Raw genomic sequence first — 22,229 nt, forward strand, 5'->3', positions numbered from 1 at the left:
AACTGGGGAGGCTTAATAAATTAATGTTTGCAAAATGCTGCAAGATCACTAGACGAAAGACACATTAGAGTGCACAGAATTGTATTATGCCTGACTGCTTTATTGGGCATTTTCTGAACACTTCCACATGTACTGGATGTTACATCTCTTTGTGCTATTGCAGTTTCCCACTGTCCCCTCTTTCTTGGTCGTTACATTTTGAAGGTGTATGTTAAGACTTCACTCACCTGGGGGCCCACAAAAGAAACTGTCTTTTCCATAGTCTTGTTCTACCATCCGTCTTGTTCTTGCTTCTTGTTCGCCATGGATATACCTCTGCCCTCTGTTAATACCAAGGTCACCATAGCTATCAAGAGATCACAATTATCCTTCTATGGAACAGCTGGATTCAACATGTTTCTACAAGTCATGTGGTTGACTAGCCATGGGTTGTCACACCATGAAAATGTGCTTTGATGAGACATAATGCAATTGGAGCGGCCACTGGCCTAAAATGAAACATGGTTTGGGTCCAGGGGTTCAGTATTGGACTGTTGTACAGGTTTGACTGCATCAGTTTGCAGTCATGAGTTAGATCCCACATCACTCCTGTTGGGAGTCACTGAGTTATTGCTGCAGATGCTTAAAGCTGTTGGGTTAAATTTTCAAAAGTGCCTTGGTGACTTAAGTGACTGCACTGCAATGAATGACCCGTTGCATGGCCATGGGTGGCCTGGGTCAGCTGACTCAGTCTCACAGGTCTTGGGCTGTGGGGCTATTCAATTGTAGTGTAGACATTCAGGCTCAGGCTGAAGCCCAGGCTCTGAGACCCCATGAGAGGGAGGGTCCCAGAGTCCAGGCTCCAGCCTCAGCCTGAATGTCTACATTGCAAATTTTTAGATCTACAGCCCAAGCACTACACGGCTGAGTCAGCTGACCTAGGCACTTGAGACTCGTTGCTGCAGCTTTTTTATTGCAGTGTAGACATACCCCTAGGAGCCTAATCCTATTTTGAAAAGTGATTTTAGGAGCCTAAGTCTCATTGACAGCCAATGGATTTACGCTCTTAAGTACATAAATAAATTTTGAAAATGGGGATTTAGGCTCCTAATTCACTTTGGGATGTTTGAAAATGTTACTTATTGATTTTACAACTCAGTTGCAACCAAACTAAGATGTCACATCATTAGTAAAGCAGTCTCATTGTGGCATTGCAAGCACTGAAACCCAAAGAACTAAATTCAGATACCTGTTCTTTTCAGCGTAGGGAGAAAGCAAAAGGGTCTTCTGATAGCCCGTATGGGTTTGTACATTCTTCCAGACAATGAGTTTTCTGCCAATGTCAGTATCTCGAGGCGCAAATCCCTATAGCCAAGCAAAAGGGTTTTATTAACTTGTCAGACTTGTGCTTTGGCTTAACCTTCCTTAGCCCACCTCCTCCACACCTTATGTCAGACACAGCACGTGTCTGATTATTAAAATCTAATCACATTTTTGAGGCACACACAAATTGAATTTCTCTTAGAAAGGGGGGCATAGTCCACATGTGAACCTACAGAAATATAATTTATCCTTTCCTTTTTGGCCAGTAGTGAGATAGTTCATCCTGAACAGGCCAAGCAGGATTTCTCTCTTCCTCTCTAGATTAGGGATGTCAACCAAAATCAACAGCTGCAGAAGTAGGATTTATTTTCTTCCCTCTCGACACAGTCTTTAGTCCACACTGGAACCTTGACCAGAATGATTTTCTTCTCTTTCTCAATCTCTCCTGGAAAGGTGTCCTTCATCTCATCCTAGAGCCTGTCTGAGTAGGATGGTATTTTTCCATGTTTTTCAAGAACATTTTTTCTTAGATAGAGGAAAAGGGTAAACACTCAGGAGGGAGAGGAACTATTTAGGACAGGGGTCTCAAACACGCGGCCCGTGGGGCTATTTCCTACGACCTGCCAAGCAGCCCGCGCGCCCCCACCCCCGGCCTACCTCCAGGCCAGGGGTGGGCAAACTACAGCCCACAGGCTGTATCCGGCCACCGGGATTGCCCCCCGTGGCCCCGAGGCCACTCCCTGAAGCAGCCGGCACAACATCCCTGTGGCCCGGGGGGGAGGGGCAGAGGGCTCCGTGCATTGCCCTGGCTTCCAGGCACCGCCCCCCGCAGCTCCCATTGGCTGGTAACGGGGAACCGCGGTCAATGGGAGCTTCGGGGGAGTTACCTGGAGAGCGGCAAAAGCAGCGCATGGAGCCCTGTGCCCTCCCCCACACCCCTCCCTCCCCCGGGCCGCAGGGACATGGTTCCGGCTGCTTCCCAGAGTGGAGCGGGAGCGGGGCCGGGACAGGCAGGGAGCATGCCCTGGCCCAAGTGCGCCCCACTGCCACCCCGAAGCCACTCTAGGTAAGTGGCACTAGGCTGGAGCCCGAACTCCTCCTGTACCCTGCCCCCCAACTCCCTGCCCTAAGCCCCCTGCCGCACCCCTCCTGCACCCCAACCCCCTGCCCTGAGCCCCCTGCCTGCACCCCAACCCCCTGCTGCACCCTAACTCCCTGCCCTGAGCCCCCTGCTGCATCCCACACCCCTCCTGCACCCGAACCCCCTGCCCTGAGCCCCCTGCATGCACCCCAATCCTCTGCCACACCGCACACTCCCTCCTGCACCCCGCACCCCAACTCTCTGCCTTGAACTCCCTGCCACACCCTGCACCTCAACTCCCTGCCCTAAGCCCCTGCCACACTCCGTACCCCTCCTGCACCCCCTGGGGGCAGGGAGGGGGCAGAGTTCGGGTGGGGACTTCGGGGAAGGGGTTGGAATGGAGGCAGGGAAGGGGTGGGAAGAGGCGGGGCAGGGGTGGGGCCTCATGGAAGGGGTGGAGTGGGGGCAGTGAGGGGGGGTGTCAGTGATGCGGCCCTCGGGCCAATGCACTAGTCCTCTTCTGGCCCTTGTGGTCATCTGAGTTTGAGACCCCTGATTTAGGAAATAGTAAAGGGGTACTACTAGGAGCAATATGTTGAAAACGAGCAAAGGAACATTAAGACTAAATAACAAGAAAAATGTTTTCATGAACAGTGAAATAGTCTCCAAAAGGAAGTAATTTCACTAAAATCCTTTAAAACTATGACAGGCCAATGCACAGGCAAATTCAGTGCAGAGAACACTCCTGTACTGAATGAGAGGGATGGACTAGTTTACCTAACAGGTTTCTTTTCATTTTCAATTTCTGTGATTCTCTTAGCAAAAGAAGAGCAGGGAATGCAGATTCCCTTTTATCCTAATGTGCTTTCTGATATTTCTGAGAATAAGGGGGTAGCAGATTGTCATCTGGTGGTAGATATTATAAACTATTGAGCATTCTGGGGGAATGCAAGAGTGATAGTGTCTTTAATGTCCTCATGTATTTACAGGTCTGTTCTCTTCTCCATCCATTTCCAGAGGAGTAGGGAATGTGGTAATTTTACACTGCAGGAAGAAAACATAATTGATTCTTCCACTGATTTTCCTTGCATTCATGGATGACATGCCTGCCCCATATCATCTGCAGGGACTTACCATCAAGGGTTCTGAAAAATCTGGCAGATTTCCAACTAGCAGGCCAGCTAAAGTACAAACCAGAACGGTCACCGAACAGAGCACAAGGACAGCTACTGGCCACTCAGCAATCACCTGGGAATAACTGGAATGAACAGGAGAAAACAAATGCTGCTGATAACCTGATTTCTAATATTAACATGAAACATGCTGTGGTACCAGCACAATGTTAGAAGAAGAATATTTACTAGAATGAGGGCTTCCTAGTTTGGGCATTTATTTGTTAAAAAGCTCAGGGGGTAGGAGTTCTACTGAACACATTCTGTCTGCAATTGGATGCTTGCATGCAGTTCTCATTAACTTGGGTAATTACATTCTGCATCCCTACACTTCCCTGCCTTTTCAATTGGAAATAGTAAAAACTAGGCACTTGCCTCCCTGGGCAAAATGTGGCTTTTAATATTTAACTGCAAAAATCCATTTGGGAAGGTTGTTTTTCCCCCCTTATTATTTTGTTCTCCTCCCCCCACACATTGCACAATCCAAACTATCCACTGCCAGACAGTCTAGTCAGTGTGTAACTGACAAGAAGCAGCATGAAGTTTGGGATCTCAACAGAATACACAGGTAAGTAGATAATCAGCTTGTGAATCTGCTGCCACAAGATATTGTCATGGCTAAGAGCTTACTAGGATTTAAAAGAAAATTATAAATGTATGCAGATAATAAGATCATTCAAAGTTATATTAGATAGAATTATTTTTATAAGGGATATAAACCCTCATGCTTCAAAACATACGGCAAACTCTTAGGCCAGGTCTACATGAGAAACTTTTGCTGGCACAGTAATGTTGGTTAAGGGTGTGTGTTTGTGTGTGTGTGTGAAAGAGAGAGACCTGGCATAAACTGACAAAGAATAAGTTATGCCAGCAAAAGCACTCTTTTGTCAGTATAAACTGTAGCTGCACCAGGAGGTTTTGCTGGTATAGCTATATTGGCAAGCACAGTTGCCAACTTTCATGCAGTAAATAAGCACCCCGACTTTCACAATAAGCCAAAAATCAAGCTAATCCCATTTCAAAACAAGCCAATCCCTAAGAACCCCAACATTTTATGTGACTAGATTCCCCCGGCGTGCAGTCTGGGACTGTGGTGGGCCTGCTGTGCACCTCTAATTCTCTCCCCCTTGCCTCTACTTGCCAGGAGCCAATCAAAAAAAAAAGAAGCAACAAACTGCAACAAGCTACAAGCTAAACAAGCAACAAGCTACAAGCCAAAAACTAGCCAACAAGCAACTCACAAGCCAATTAAGCCCAAATGGTTTATTATTTTAACTTGAAGCCCAATTTCTGCGTTTTTTTCATGGGTTTGGCATGTCTGTTGGCAAGTTTTTTCTAATGTAGACCTCATCTAATTGCCTGGGGTTTCTTGTACCTTTCTCAGAAGCATTTGGCACTAGCTACTGTTGGAGACAGGATATTGGACCACAAGGGCTATTGATCTGATCTGGTATATTTCTAAATATTTATGTCTTTGTAAGGTCTAAGGACTATTTGTTAGCAAACAGCTCCTGGTGTATTTTAGATTCATGGATGAATTTACTGTTTACAAGCCTCAGAAGCTGTGCCGCTGCACTTCAATCCTGAACCGTAATACTCTAGCTAGCCCAGTCCCATGCGTCTCGTGAGCCAGAGACTGTTAATTGTGTCAAGTAATGTAGCTTCGTCATAACCAGGGACAAGAATGAGCCCATGAAATGCGTTTTCACTTGTGACTGAATCTGGAATTGAACCTATGACCTGTTTTTTTTAAATGTAGACATAGTTATTAAGCTTGCATGCGCAAATCAGGTATTTGTGCATGCAAAAGATCAGAAATGGTCACTTGCACATTAAATTAACTATTTATGTGTGGGGCTGTGGTAATTTGATGCCTAACTTTTTAAACATCAAGCCCTCAACCTCCAGAGGTGAAAGATTCTTACACAAATCCACTGGAGAACCTACCTGATAAACACAGTTTGTAAACCAAAAACTGGAAGCACTAAGAGGTAGAGAACCACCTGTTAAAACAGTTTGTATCTTGCTGATGTTAGCTTAAATGGATGTTGTTAATTAGTTTTAGGCCTCAAAATTACATTTTTAAATGGAGTGTTGTGAAAGGAATTACAAAAATGTTTTCATGATTTTTTTATTTATGCATTTCAACAAAACCAATTTTTAAAATTGTTACATTCCACTGCTGTGCTGGTAACCCAAATGCAACAGCCCTGTAGCAGCCAGAAAGGGTGCTCCTGCATTTGTTTTCATTCTCTAAGTTAAGTGTTCTCCAAGCATGATATTAAGAGGAAGAATAGAAAGTGAAAAATACCGTAAATTAGCTATAAGTTGTACACATATTGAATCTATTTCCCCATGTTAAGTATCCTCACACCTTCTTGTCAACTGTCTAAATGGACCATCTTGATTATCACTACAAACGTTTTTTTTCTCCTGCTGATAATAGCTCATCTTAATTAATTAGCCTCTTACTCCACCTTTTCATGTTCTCTGTATGTATGTGTATATCTATCTATCTATATGTTCCATTCTAGGCATCCAATGAAGTGGGCTGTAGCCCACGAAAGCTTATGCTCAAATAAATTTGTTAGTCTCTAAGGTGCCACAAGTACTCCTTTTCTCATTCCTTTGGATTTAAATATGAGAAACATAGAGCAGGAGATTAGGGCAACAAGTAATTATTTTATTTATCTTTTTTCATATAACATTTCTTTCCAGAAGTGTGTCTAGATTGTCCATAATCACCTTTCCGTCATACACGATTCCGAGTTGCACTTTATACTCCCCGACCTCTTTTAAACATTTTAGTCATCTAAATTTAATTGTAGAGCTTCTGGTGCATTAATACATGAAGAACTAGGAAGCATTACACATAACCTTGACAAACACATCTCCATCACTAGATACTGTGGGAAAATGCAAAACTCTGAGACTATTACTGCTGTTACCCTCACATCGAGCAATCTTGTGTCTGAAGATCTTCCAGTTTGCTTTAATTCTGAGATGCAGAACCCAGGAGAATCCACTGCAGTCATTTAATATCTACAATACTTGTGTTGTGCTTTTCATCCCTGGATCTCAAAGCATTTCACCGACGTAGGTAAACATTATTATACCTATTTTCCAAATAAGGAAACTGAGGCACAAAGAGGTGTAATGAGTGGGTTAAGGTGGCATGGAAAGTCAGTGACAGAGTGGGGAATAGAATCCAGATTTCCTGACTCCCAAGCCAGTGGACCTGGCTGCTCCTCTAGGCTTGGTTTAGACCAATCAAGAAAAACAAATAAAGCTGTTGGCTGGGCCAGAGAAAGCGCACGCTTGGAGAAAAGCTATCTAGACAATGAAGCTCTTCATGAATGCAGGTTAAATTTATTACACAAACAGAAACAGATTTTTCAGACAGATGGGAAGCCTTTAATGAGGAGCTCTGCTCTTGCCTCTGAAGCTGCGCCTGTCTGGAATGTCATCAGGAATAATACACTGTGTTTCCTAATAGCAGGGTAGGAGAGCAATGATAATAGGATAGCAGGAAAGGAAGCATTTGATATTTAACATACCTTTTTGGCATCCTGAAAACTTTGTCATGTCTGCAGAAAGAAAGAGATTGGTTGGTTTATTATTTTAACTTGAAGCAGTGTGCTGTGCTGTTAATAAGCAAGTTAACCCTTTCAGGAACTGTAAAACAAGAAAGCTGTACAGTGCAGTTCCAGCTGATGAAAGCTATCTGACACTAGTCTAAATACATCATGAGGAGGCAGTCTAATGAATAGGACAATCTCTTCTCCCACTGGTCTTTTAAAGAAACACAACAGAAAGAGACGTAGGTTTGAATCCCACTCCTGATCTTTTGCCTTATGGGAAGATTTTTTAACCTTTCCATAGCAAGGGTATAATTCTCCATTAAATTCTGTAGGATGGTTCAAAATAGAGTATAATTTTCTATTAAACCCAATAGGGCTTTTCCATCAGGGTAAACATTTGTGCATTGGGCTCTATTTTCTGCAGTCAATGCTGATAATGGGTTGAGCGATATGGAACTGCTCATGACAATTTGCCACAAAACAAATGCCCTCATAGATGAACATTTGTTATTCCTAGCTGCACTGTTCTAAGGAGTTCAGCAAACAAGTCTTCTCTGAGGGATTCAAAGGTCACTTTTGTTACCAAACCTTTGAGCCTGAGCTTTCCACTTGCACAATTAACAAAAGCTCCATTTCAGATCTGAAGAACCTTTTTTCCTCTCATCCCCTTTAACTGTATAGTCTTACCACCTCCTCATTCAGGGAAGGTTCAGGATTGCCCAACATAAAAATTCTCTATCTCAGTGGTTCTCAAACTGGGTCAGGACTCCAAAGTGGGTTGCGACCCTGTTTTAATGGCTGGCGTTGGACCTGCTGGGACCTGGGGCTGAAGCCGAAGCTTGAGCATCACCGCCCAGGGCTGGGTGGCAGGGCTCAGGCTTTGGGTTTGGCCCTGGGTGGCAGGGCTCAGGTTACAGACCCCCCACCCGGGGCTGAAGACTTGGGCTGCACCTTTGGCTCCCTGGGGCAACAAGGTTTTGGTTTTGCCCCCTCTCTCCTCCTCCCCCCCTCCCCCTGGGGTGATGGGGCTTGGGCAGGCTCAGGCTTCAGTCCCCTCTCCTGGGGTCATTTAGTAATTTTTGTTGTCAGAAAGGGGTCACACTGCAGTGAAGTTTGAGAACCCTGCGTATCTCATGTAAAAGTGCATGCTGCTTAAGAGACTTTCAGTTGTATGGTGGCAGCTTTTTGTGAGTGACATGGATGGGAGAATTGCAAAACAGAACAGTTCTGGTATTTGTAAAGCAAATGACGAGGGCCCAAACATTGTACTCTCCAAGGTACTCAATGGCACATGTTCATTTGTTATAAATCACTCACAGTTTTTTCATGCAGCATTAGCTCTCTCTGGATTTTGGAGTGTTGTTTACATTCTTTTTTAAACTGAGATTACAGTCAGAAGATGCACTGTGGATCTATATAGTAATTCTCTTTCAATAAATCTATAGCAAATTTGCTCAGATTACAAATCATAACAGTATTGTGGTGATGATGATTATGACTTTTCTAACTGCCAGCACTGCAAACTCTGCAAACGCTTTGCAAAACCAGCTGAGTCTGTAGCTTAAATCACCTATTATAAAGAATTTAACTGATAATTTTGTTGAAGGTATATGAGCTAAAATAGGATCCTAGTCACTCCCTGATAGCTGTGGCTGTGAGGCTCTACAGTGCAAACAGAGGAAAACACAGGTTTTTTTCTGTTGCTAGATATAGCTCAAGAAAATAAAGGGATAGAATGTGCTTAACCTTGTAACAGAGTGCAGGGATAGATTCAACACTATCTAATCTACCTCTGTTAGGATCTTCTAAGGTGCCTGTCAGTGTGATATTAAAGGGCTTGGGAACTTTAGTGCCAATAGTGGTCCTAAAAATAAGGAGAGGGGTGTAGTAGATGCCATTCCTTGCTGTACTCTTACAGCTCTTCCAGACACATGCATGCCTGCTAGTGTGCGGCTTTTCCTTAGCCTCCACTTACAACCAACCCAGGCAGTGGCTTTAAGTCCCAGTTTAGTTCTCAGAGAGCTACTATGTTGAGTGAGAAGATCATTTTTACAGTCATTTTTTCTGACCATCACCATACTTTAAGATAGAACACCCCGGTTCAAGTGGAATGTTCCTTCCACAGAAAGGAGACCCTGGCAGCTATTTGGGATTCTCCAGCATTTTGATAGCCTCACAGGATGAAATGCACTCTTCGGCTCATTGAAATACTTAAGAACCAAAGGGTTTTGGGGTACTTCTTACAATATACCAGAAGAAAATATGAGAACTGCAAAACATGGGCCTGATCATGGCTAGATTAGATGTCTTGACCCCAGTTTGAGGCATTATCTAATGAGTCCTATTAGGATCAAAGCGTGGGGTGCACAGTGGGAAGGAACTAGGAACTGCTTGTATGCCCGACACAAGTGCACTGCTCACTCCATGTGCCTTGGGGGTGCCTATTGCCCCAAAGCAGAAGAGGAGCTGGCAGAGCCTTGCTCCCCATCTCCATCCTCACCACCTCTCCAGCACAGCACTTTCCCTTCCCAGCACACCCCAAAGCTCTAAGAGAGATTGAGAGCAGAGCAGTGTGAATAATGGATATTTTATTTAACTGGCAATCTTGAAAAATTAGGAAACCAATTGTTTCAGGTTGATGAGAAAATTATACGTTTTTGAAATTTTCAGCAAATCAAAAGTAAGAAAAAAGTTGTTTGGGGTCTAACTGAATGTTTCATTTGACCTGAATCAACCTCAACCTCAATCAACCTGAATCAACCTCAATCAATTTTTAACATTTTTAATTCTTTAAAAATAGAATTAAAGGAAATTTCAAAATGAAAAGTCAGTTCAAATAAAAAAATTGAAATGCTTTGTTTAGAAAATGTCAAACAAAGCATTTTTGATTTTTCAGAATTTTTAGGGGATTTTTCCGCAGTTGAAACAATTCAGTGAGATTGACATAAATTTGTGAAATATTTTGGTCACCAAATTTGCTATTTTTGCCAAAAAGTTTTAGTAGAAAAATTTTGCCCAGCTGCAATTGTGAATAACCCTGTGACCTGTACAGACTTTGGCTTACCTGACTGTTACAATGTGGCGCTGCACTGGTCGTGACTGCTGCTGGTCATGTGACCACTGTTTCCATTGACTTTCAGAGGTCTCGTGGTGGGAAGCTGGTAAAGAATTCCCACTGGAATGGTGGGAGCACAAAGTGGCCCTCTCTCCATGCCCTGGCAGTGGGGGCAAGGCATAGCTGTCTCTAGGTTCATGCTGGTTGCAATGGTAATATAGATGATGTTGATGTGAGTCCTGGGAGCTGGATGGCACCTGACCATTGGACTGAACAGACATTGGTCCAAGCATGCGGCTGGAGGAAGGCAGACGACCTCTCACCAAGCTGGGAGATGCAGTGATAGGGCACCGATGGACTGGACAGACTCTTTCCCAGGGAGCTCCACCATGGCTTGGTTCAGTCTTCCTGATCTCTGGCACATTAAGACAGGTTTGGCAAGGTTCTGGGTTTACTTTCTCTCTGTGAGAAAACATGGAACAATTTTATCATGTACTAGAGTGGTGGAAAGGCCCTGTATGGGATCACATCTCCCAGTCTAAAGGTTTTGATAGATTAATATATTTTAAAGTCAGAGGGGACCATTATGATCATCAAGGCCAAATCCCACATAACATAGCCCATAGAACTGCACCCAGTAAGTCCTGCATCAAGCCCATATTTTGTGGTTGAGCTAGTGAGTCTACTTTTTTTTAAGAAAGATATATGAGCTGGATTTAAAGACTTCAGGTGATGGAGACTCCACCACATCCCTAGGTAATATGTTCCAATGGTTAATGTAGTGTATGGGAACTGGGTAGTAGACTTTTAAATAGTTAGTGAGCCTTATAGGAGTGCTTACTGTGTTTTGTGTTTTAGAAACCTGGCAGAGTAGCATTGTGAGTATGTAGCTACGTTTTCCATGTTGTGCCATGGTTATGTGGACCCCACAGTTCCTTTGTGGTTTCTTCATGCTCTTATTGTTGTGTAAAGGGCAAAAGACACAATAATGAATGATCATAATCCAGGAATACCGTGAAACAAAGAGTAACCAAGAGGCCTAATGAAACAGAAACTAAAGGAAACTAACCTACCACCACTGGGACTATGAGTGAACTATTCATTTAAAAAGGGGAAAAGGAGTTAAAATGTCTGAAAGTTTGGGGAAAACAAACTTTTTGATAGCTCAGTAAAGAACTGGCCACCTACATCAAGAGACTGGAACCACATATAATCACTACTGGCATAACTGATGAGAGATGGGCTAGTATTTGGAATAGCACCTGCACTTGCTACTTGGCAGCAAGCCATGGACAAGGAATTAGAGGGTATTCCTGGCACTCAGTGTTATTTGGACAATATACATTTTATGGGAGCTAGTTATGAAGAGCACCTGGAAAACCTCCAGAAGGCACATGTGAGGCTGTCATAGTCTGGGCTTAGAGCAAACAAGGAAAATGTGAATTTTTCAAAGACTCAGTTATGTATTGTAGCCATACCATTGACAAAGATGGATTGCGTAAATTACAAGAGATAGCTGAAGCTATCCCTAAAGCATCCCAACCAAAAAACGTGTCACAATTACTTTCTTTTGGGGGGATGGTCAGTTATTGCTATAGATTCTTGCTTAACACAGCAACAGTGTTATCTCTCCCAAATGAACTGTTACACAATGGAAAGAAATGGTGTTGGTCCATACAGTGCACCAAAGCTTTTGATAAGGGCAAGAGTCTTACAGCATCTGAAAAGATCCTTGCACACTATAGTGGATCTTTGTCTCTAAAGTTTGCCTGTTTTCATACTGAAAGGCCCATTGCCTTTGTTTCTAGATCTCTTACCTCAACAGAATGTATCTCAAATTGATAGAGAAGCTCTGAGGTTAGCCTGGGGAAAAAGTTTAATCAATATCACTATAGGAAACAATTTACTCTAGTTATGGATAATCAACTTCTAGTCTCAATTTTTAACCCAAAGAGTATTAGTAATGGCTTCTGCAGCACAATTACAGAGGTGGGCAATATTCTCGGGCACTCACTGTTATAATATTGAGTTCAAAAGTACCAACGAACACGCAAATGCAGATTATTTGTCAAGCATATACAGACTGCTATGAAGTTCAGGTCACATGTACTCCAGAAATTACATGGCCAGCCATTTGGGAATTGTAAAAACAAAAGTCCTTGTCCAAAGTTTTGTGTGGTACCCAGGCAATGATACACAAATAGAGGAAATGGCAAAACAATGTCCAGTTTGTCAAGAAAACACAACACATGCCTAAACATGCTTCTTTGCATCCTTGGGTGTGGCCAAACCCTGTGGCAGTAAATCTACATAGACTATGTTAACCCATTTATGGGACATATGTTTTTGATTGCACTAGATGACCACTCTAAATGGCCTGAACTATGCTATATTAATTCAACTAAATCACTGCAGATGGTAGAAGGGTTAAGACTCTTGTTTCCAAGATCAGGAGTGTCTAAAGAGATTGTCAATGACAAAATAACTCAATTCACATTTGCAGAGTTTCAGTTGTTTGTCAGAAAAAATGGTATCAAACATGTCACATCAGCTCCTTACTATCCTGCCACAAAGGGATTAGTGGGAAGATTTATCCAGACATTAAAGCAATTGATTTGTGCTATAACTCCAGATAAAGGTAGTTTACAACATAAGAGTATGGATTTTTCTACTGGCCTATAGGAATGCAAAACATGCCACTACAAATCAGATGCCAGCGATATTGTTTATGGGATGTAATTTAAGATCTTGCTTGGACTTGTTGAAGGCTTGTTAAAGTCATGCCTGTGGCAGTCAACACAGTTGTCCCTAACACAGTGAAGGGCAGTTGGAGTGCATGCAGATGAATGAGAGAATACAATCCTGTGGGACAGAACACATGAAAAACATTTACTTAATCTTTCCTCGTGTCTACTTATTATACACCAGCCTTGGCTGAAACACACTTATTGTATACCCCAATGACTTTTGCCAGCTCCAGGGGGCAGAGTTAAGGATCCAAAGCAGGGCTGGTGTGTACCATAACTCTGTATTTTCTGGTTTTTAGAAGTTTAAGTTTGTTTTACGGTAACTATTTATTTCCTGGTTTTCAGTGGTTTAAGTATAGGTGTACTTGACCTACAAAAGTCCAAGGCACTGCCAGTCAATTTTAACTCTATGATAGAGTTTTTGGGCATTGAATTTTAGTTAGAGTTCTGGAATTGTGGTCCACACTATACAATGGCCAATTCAAGATGTTTTTTCATTTCATTTTTATGTTTTAAGATGATATGTCATTGTTATTTCCTGTACCCTTGACCGTATTTTTTCTTGATATTCATTATGTACAATTTAAACAAGCAATGATTTACTAAAATAAACAATAATTCACAGATATGTTGCCACACTGACAAATTACACTTTTAGAATAATAGAATCATAAAAATGTAGGGTTGGAAGGGACCCAAAGAGGTCATCTAGTCCTTCTCCCTGTGCTGGGGCAGGACCAAGTAAACTTGGACCATCCCTGACAGGTGTTTTCCTAACCTATTTTTAAAAACTTCCTATGATGGAAATTCCACAACCTCCCTTGGAAGCCTATTCCAGTACTCCACTATCCTTAGAGATAGAAAGATTTTCCTAATACCTAACCTAAATCTCCCTTGCTGAAGATTAAGCTGTTTACATCTTGTCCTACCATCAGTGGACATGGTGAACAATTGATCATAGTGCTCTTTATAAGAGCCCTTAGCATATATGAGGATTGTTATCAGGTCTCGTCCCCCCAAGTCTTCTTTTCCCAAGACTAAACATACCCAGTCTTTTAACCTTTCCACATAGGTCATGTTTTCTAAATCTTTTATCATATCTACGCTCTCCTCTGGACTCTCTCCCATTTATCCACATCTTTCTTAAAGTGTGGTGACCAAAACTAGACACAATACTCCAGCAGTGGCCTCACCAGTGCTGAGTAATAATGACTTTCTGTGTCTTACATATGGCATTCCTGTTAATACACCCCAGAATGATATTAACCTTTTTCACAACTGCATCACATTGTTGGCTTATATTCAGTTTGTGATCTACTGTAACCCTGAGATCCTTTTCTGCAGTACTACTGCCTAGCCAGTTACACCTCATTTTGTATTTGATTTTTCCTTCTGAAGGGAAATACTTTGCACTCATCTTTAATCAATTTCATCTTGTTGATTTCATACCAAATCTCATATTTTTCCAGGTCATTTTGAATTCTAATTCTGTCCTCCAAAGTGTTTGCAACTCCTCTGAACTTGGTGTCATGCACACATTTTATCAGTGTACTCTCACTCCATTATGCAAGTCATTAATGAAAATAGTGAATAGTACTGGACTCAGGACAGACCCCTGCAGGACTCCATTAGACACCTCCTCCCATTAATAAATATTCTCTGAGTAGGTCCTTCAACCAGTTATAAATCCACTTATAGTTATTTCATCTAGACCTCTTTTCTCTAATTAGCTTATGAAAATGACATGTGGGACTGTGTCAAAAGCCTTACTAAAATCAAGATATAGCACGTCTACTGCTTCCCCACATCCACTAGTCCAGTAACCCTGTCAAAGAAGGAAATTACATAGGTTGGTATGATTTGTTCTTGACAAATCTATGTTGACCATTACTTATCACCCTCTTATCCTCTAGCTACTTACAAAGTGACTGCTTAATAATTTGTTCCAGTATCTTTCTGGATATTAAAGTTAGACTGACTAGTCTTTAATTCTCCAGGGTCCTCTTTGTTCCTCCTTTTTAAAGACAGGTACTATGTTCCCTTCTTCAATCCTCTAGAACCTCTCCTGTCCTCCATGAATTTTCAAAGATAATTGCTAATGGTTCTTAGATTGCTTCAACGAATTCCCAAAGTACTTTACAATGAATTTTGTCAGGCACTGCTTACTTAGATAAGTTAGCTGTATTCAAGTCTTCTTCAACTTGTTCTTTGCCTATTTTGGCTTGTATTTCTTCCCCCTTTTTGTTAATAATTAATTGTGTTGAGCATCTGGTCACAATTAACTTTTTTAGTGGAGACTGAAGCAAAATATGCATTAAACACCTCAGCCTTCTTGATGTCATCCATTATTAGCCCTTATTCCCTGCTAAATAGTGGACCTACACTTTCCTTTATCTTTCTGGTGCTTCTAATGTATTTATAGAACCTCTCCTTATTGTCTATTATGTCTCGCGATGTAACGCATTTTGTGCCTCAACCTTTCTGATTTTGTCCCTACATACTTCTGATATTATTTTGCATTTATCCTTAGCAATTTGTCCATGTTTCCATACTTTGTATGATTTGCTTTTGAATTTTGGGTCATTAAAGAGCTATTGATGGAGCCATATTGCCTCTTTTTAGTCTTCCTATCTTTCCTTCACATTAGGATACTTTGCTGTTGTGTCTATAATATTTTCTCTTTTAGAAACTGCCAGGTGTCCTGAACTCCTTTTTCCCTTAGACTTTCTTCCAATGGGAGAGTAGCTAGCTGTTCTGAGCCTGTAAGTCCATTGTCCTTATTCTGCTGCTCTTACTTCTTCCTTTCCATACAACCATGAAATCTATCATTTCATGATCACTGTCAACTGCTTTCTACCTTAAGATTGGCAACTAATTCCTTGCTGGAATTCAGAATCAAATCTAAAATGGCTGAACTTCTGAAACTAGAAGTTGTCCTCAATACATTTTGGTGATCTAACTCCTATAAGATATTTGGATTTTTAAAAAAAATATACATCCAGTGAAAATACAAATTTTCTTCCTTTAAAGAGCTGGTGCTAGATAGTGGAGTGGGACCAGAAACTGTTCATTGATTTTTCATATCTAGAGTGTCTGTCTTTATTACTGGAGGAGAAAAACATTCTCATGTACAACACTGTGAAGCCAACTAGGGAGATGGGGGAAACATAAGCAGTGAAAAATTCCTCCTGACACACTCAAAAGAGCAGCCTGCTACAAAAATGACTGATCATAAAAATGGACAGATAACCCTTTAATTTATTCAATTGCATCCAACTGTTGCTTAAATACATGAATATTCTTGACTCTAACACTCCTGGTGGAAGTCTGTTCCCCCTATTCACCACTATGCCTGCAAAATAATGCCACTTTAAATTCTTCCTCCAGATGTTCCCTCCCAGCTGATACACTTGACCCTGGCCTGTCCAAGAACTTCATAGTTTATAATAACTTGAGCTGGTTTAAATCTTTCACTTAAGTCACTTGTTAATCATCGCTCATGACTAACTAATTCCAGTTCTGTCGATCATTTATCATATGTAAGCACCGAATTTCCATTCCTCATCTTAGCTGTCCTATGCGGTACTCTCTCCAACTTCATTATAGTGTCACCGTGGTTATCCAAAGGTCTTACAGGAAACCTGAAGCTTTTGGATAATTGTGGGTTGGTAATCACCTATGTAAGCTTTGAAGATTTCAAAGTCTGCAGAAGTTACAATCCCAATTAGCTGTGGATCTGGCAGCCTCAACATTTCATGTGCTGCAGTTCTTGCCAGAGTCGTAGACCGGCTCATGTTTGTTTGTCTGTACCAGGTCATAACACTATTATTTTGCTGCATAGACAGGACCCTCTAATCATATTAGAGAAGAGAGGATGAAGGAGTTTGTGGTGTTTGTTTACTGTTGGCAGGTGGGGGGGGGGAGGAAAGGGGAGGACTGGCTAGATCAGTGCATTTATGAATCATCTGCACACATGCTTTAATGATACTGGAACTGAACAAGAAGCTAACAACACTGAAAGAAGAACATCTGGAAGATAATTTCCGATCAGGGTGATGTGATATATTCAACAATTTTGGGGCTGCGGGGGCAGAAATGTTCCCTCGGGCACAGAAAAGTAGCCTACAGTGGTGACCTCACAGCCTCATTTTGCCAGCTGGATGCAATCCAAGAGATGAACAAAGAGAGGAGGGGGAGGCAGAGAGCAAGGACCAGACTGAAATTAACTGCTCCTGTTATCTACCATTGCTGGTTGTGTTCCCTACAATGTTTGCCTCCCTCAAAAGCTGGCTCAGAGCTCCAGGGCTGGCAGCTAGGGTTACCACGCATCCGTTTTTTAACCGAAATGCCCAGTCGAAAAGGGACCCTGGCGGCTCCAGTCAGCACCACTGACCAAGCCACTAAAAGTCCAGTCGGCAGCGCAGTGGGGCTAAGTCAGGCTCCTTGCCTGCCCTGGCTCTGTGTGGCTCCCAGAAGCAGCAACATGTCCCTACAGCCCCTAGGCACAAGGGTGGCCAGGTGGCTCCGCATGCTGCCCCTGCCCACAGGCACTGCCCCTGCAGCTCCCATTGGCCAGGAATCGCCTAGGGGCCACAGGGACATGCCGACTGCTTCTGGGAGCTGCCTGAGGTAAGTGTTGTATGGAGCCTGCACCCCTTACCTTCTGCATCCCAACCCCCTGCCCCAGCCCTGAGCCCCCTCCCGCACTCTGAACCCCTTGGCCCCAGCCCAGAGCCCCCGCATGCAATCCAAACCCCTCGTTTCTGCCCCACCCCGGAGCCCTCACCCCCAGCCAGAGCCCTCACCTCCTCCCGCACTCCAACCCTCTGCCCCATCCCGGAGCCCCCTCCCACACTCCAAACCCCTCATTTCTGGCCCCAGCCAGGAGCCTACATCCCCAGCCGGAGCCCTCACCCCCTCCTGTGCCCTAACCCCCTCCTGTGTCCCAGCCCGGTGAAAATGAGTGAGTGAGCGAGGGTGGGGGAGAGCGAGTGACAAAGAGGGAGGGGATGGAGTGAGTGGGTGGCGTGGCCTTGAAGAAGAGGCGGGGTAGGGGTGGGGCCTTGGGAAGTGGCAGGGCAGAGTGCGGGCAAGGGTATTCAGTTTTTAGCAATCAGAAAGTTGGCAACCTTACTGGCAGCTTAGAGCTCCAGGTCCCCCCACTGCGAGCGGCAGCTTGGAATTATGGGTCCCACCCACCAACCACGGTGGCTCGGAGCTCCGGGGCCCCTGACAGCTGACAGCTCCAGTCCTGCTGCCCTGGGGATGAAGCAAAAAATGTCACAGAAGTCTCTGGAAGTCACGAAATCCATGATCTCCATGACATAATCTTACCCTTACTTATGGCCCAACTGCTCGATTGGATTAAATGACCGTCCTCTGGGAAGCAGTAACTTTATGAAAATTTGGTCTCCACTGGAAGTTTCCTCTTTCACTAAGATATTCAGACAATTTGAAAATCAAATTTATGAAACTGTACTAGTCACCTTGTTACATTGCTTTCCTGAGATGATACCACAGCACAGACAACAAAATTTTTCACCACCTGAGGAATCAGAAACACCAAAAGAACAAAGACGGTATCTTCCTCTTCCCCTGTGAAAATGTGCAGGAAAGCTTAAACAATTAATGACTCCTAACTAGGCTCCTTTCTACTTCTTTACCCCACTGGAAGGTAGAGCAACAATGATGCAGACTAAGCAGAGGGTGTGACTTATGCAAGGAGCCAGGGCCACAGATCCATAAAACATGGGATTAGCAGAGGCCAAGTCCACAGAGCTTGGCCCATGTATGCACCTAGAGTCTGGATCTGTGCCATGCTGTCAAGCTTCAGCACTGGCTAAATACGTGGCTCAGGTGCTGTGTGGTCATTGTCTGGCCCCCAGCCTCCCATGCACACAGCGTAAAAGCTGTAGAGGAAGAGTTAGTGCTGGAAACATGCTGTGTAAATTGGCTGGTCCCCAATTCCTTCTCATTGGCTAACTACACCCAGTCACATGGAACTGAGCTCAGGCACTGTGGCAGAAGCAGCTTCATATGGAAGGGAAACGATACCACATAGCCACCATCCCCCTCTGCACAGTAACCCCATTTCTCCAGCATTTCTGTAATTTTGGTTCTCTCTGAGCCATGCAGTGGGAGAGGGCATGTGACTCAAACTGAGAAAGGAAGGGGGAACAAATCCAGCATTTTTAAGGAGAGCTGTAATGTGGGTCTATGAGACCCATTCTGAAAAATATATGGGCTTCACTACCTCCCTGATCTGCTGCATTTTCCCCATTGTGTATTTCTTATTTTGATACTGTCTCAATGATGTAATATTCCTCTGAAGATGTTATATGAATCTGTAACTTAGCAGGATGCCATCACTCACTGTTTTCCCAAGTAATTTAAATGTCTTTGTTTATTATGTACTAATAATTTATATTGTGGTACACCTAGAGGTTGGAGCCTTATTGTTCTAGACCCTGTACAAACAGATCGTAAACGACAATCCCTGCTTCAAAGAACTTACAGCCGAAAAGACAAGATGTACTAGGCAAATGAAAGAAAAAAGCAGGTGTGGGACAAGGGGAGAGGGGAGGTAACAAATATAACAGACTAGCTCTGTGGGCAACTCTAGCCAATAAGTAGCAGTAATCACCGTTCACATACTCTTAAAAATGGAAGAATTACAGTCCCAAGTGGGTTTTTCCTCACCTAAAATATGGATTCTACCAATTTTCTTCAAATAAAAAAAAATCCTCCTGTGCTAAGACCTACTACTGTGTGCCAAGTTTCTGTCTAGACTTGATATAATTTTTACTGAGACTTACAATAGAAGTTTTTAGAAGGAGCACTATAATAGAATTTAAAGAAAGGTTTATAATAGATGTACTGACAGATTCTTTTCTCAAGCACTAGGAACATGACACCAGCAACATGAAAATGTGACACAATAGTTGAGAGGGAATGAGTTCTTCTCTGATTTAACTTTTTTAAGGTGATAAAAGGACCACATTTTAGACAACAGGGAGCTCACAGCTGCAAGCATTCAGAGACAAGGCAGAGATAACAGAAAAGCAGCACAACGCTGTCAGAATGCATCAAGCACTCAAACGAAAACTGTCATCTACTGTTCTGCATAACAAGCAATTAAAAATAGTTATAGGATACAAAATTAAAGAAAACAAAACAAAACAGGAAGAAGAGATGACTCATAAATATGAGAGGATCAAATATTGTTCAACAATTATGGTTTGTTCATATGTTGCTAGCATGTTTAAAGATGTTTCATTTTTTAATGTTAGTATTGCATCTTATTAAATGAGGGCCTGCCTTTAATGGCCTTTAGATTAGGCTCTTAGACCTGGTCTACACTAAATGGGTAAGTTGATGTAGGCTGTCTTGTGTTGAACTAGCTGTGGAAATGTTTTCACTTAAATTTGGCTCCCGCCGAAGTAAGTGCCTCTCTATGGCAATTTAGTACCCACTTCTCCCAGTGACATAGAGTCACTGTCAATGTAATTACATTGATGCAGTGTCAGTGTAGACACAGTGTTGCTTACATTGGATGTTACTGGCTTTCAGGAGCCATCCCACAATGCCCCACACTGAAAATACAATCGATACAAGCGCTCCTGGTGAGGATGCGCACCGCCAGCACAAGGAGTCAAGTGTGCGCACACATAAGCGATTTAATAATTGCAGTGGCTGCATGCCGACATAAATTAGGTCAACATAATTTCGTAGTTTAGTGTAGACATGGTCTTAATTATTGGTGGAATCTGATAATATCCTGAAAAAGATAAGTACAATAGCCCAAAGTCATCACTAGTGAGATGTCATTGGCTTCTGTAGCATAACACCAGGATGAATTTGACCCAATTTGTGTACGTCACGTGGTTGGGATAATAGAAAAGGAAACAATCTGGAGCCCATTTCTGCTCCTGCTTAAGTCAATAAGAATTTTGTGACTGTGTCAGTCCAGGCTCTTGGGATGGCATCTTTGATAATGTGTACATACCATATTATTAAGCCTTCTGATTTTAGGTTTTAACCAATAAACAATTATAAGAGAAAGAAAGAAAGAAAGAAAGAAAGAAAGAAAGAAAGAAAGAAAGAAAGAAAGAAAGAAAGAAAGAAAGAAAGAAAGAAAGAAATCAGGGATTATCCAATAAACACCAGAAAAACACGGGAAATAGTTACTTGTATCTAAGGGCTTATCTACACAGAGCAGTTATGCGGGTTACAGGGGTGTGATTTCTAAAGCACATGAACATGTTGTTAATAGATTAGTCTGCTGGTGCACACTAAAAATTCCCTAACGAACTTTAATATAGTAATTGCAATAGGGAACGTACGAAAGATTATCCATTATAATATAGACAAAGAGAACCCCCCCCCCAACACTTGATTTTTGGATATCTACATAAAACTCAATAATTACTGAAAAAAATTACCCCCTCTCCCCCAAATAAAATTAACAATCCCCAAAAACCAGAAGTCCTACATATCAGGCACATTTATGGTGCCAATCCTGCAAGTTTCTGAGGATCTCTTGTGAGACATTGAGCACCCTCAATTCCCATTGACTTCAGTCACAGCAGTATTAGGCCCAATTCCCCCTTCCTCTTATGCACAGAAAATGGACCAAATTCATCCCAAGAATAACACTGAAGTCAATAGAAGTAGAGGGTGATCAGCACCTTTCTGGATTGAGCCCTAAAATTGCAAGTTGTGGGAGAGAGAAGATCTAAGAATTTTGTTATTTAACTGACTAAAAATTTGTATAACAATAATTTTAGAGGGGGGCCCAATTACTTTCACTCTTTCCATTGGCCAATATTTTGTATACTCAATATCTTATACACTGAAAAAAATTCCACAGGTTTTTTTCATTATAGCAGCAGAATCTATTCTTGAGGAGATCCGCAATCTTTTTAATGGGACTCTTGAGTATGTTAAATCAGTATGCAGAATTAATGAGATAGCAAAAGGCTGCCTCCAACATTTGTACTTTCCACTGACAAGAAAAGTTTAGCTTTACCGTTCTTATCCTTTGATGCTACTAAACATAATATTGAATTTACTACCAAATAGCTATTGATGCAATTGTATTCAAACACACATATATAGATATACACATAATAAACAAAAGACAAGATATCCAGAGCTGAATGTTATTCACCCAAGAAGGTGAATACTGAAGGAATTAGCTGAAGAAATCTTGGAGTCACTGGCAATAATATTTATAAACTCATGGATAACAGGAGATATCCTGGAAGACTGGAGGAGAGCTAACATAATGCC

The 22,229-nt window shown here is 42.4% G+C and overlaps 1 protein-coding gene across 2 annotated transcripts in view; it reads right to left on the bottom strand.

Moving 5' to 3' along the window:
* Window positions 1-22,229, bottom strand: part of DISP2 (dispatched RND transporter family member 2) — a 38,114-nt gene that overhangs the window by 10,802 nt on the left and 5,083 nt on the right. The window contains exons 2-6 of one of the 2 annotated variants that reach the window (XM_073348782.1): window positions 10,201-10,653; window positions 7,113-7,142; window positions 3,518-3,641; window positions 1,229-1,344; window positions 228-322 (exon numbers count right to left, since the gene is read on the bottom strand). In XM_073348782.1, the coding sequence (XP_073204883.1) occupies window positions 228-322; window positions 1,229-1,344; window positions 3,518-3,641; window positions 7,113-7,142; window positions 10,201-10,653 (818 nt within the window). Of the gene's footprint in view, window positions 1-227; window positions 347-1,228; window positions 1,345-3,517; window positions 3,642-7,112; window positions 7,143-10,200; window positions 10,654-22,229 lie in introns of both variants that reach the window. The other variant, XM_073348781.1, reaches the window with a different exon arrangement.

The sequence above is a fragment of the Lepidochelys kempii genome, chromosome 6 (assembly GCF_965140265.1).
Source record: "Lepidochelys kempii isolate rLepKem1 chromosome 6, rLepKem1.hap2, whole genome shotgun sequence".
NCBI classification, from domain to species: Eukaryota; Metazoa; Chordata; order Testudines; family Cheloniidae; genus Lepidochelys; species Lepidochelys kempii.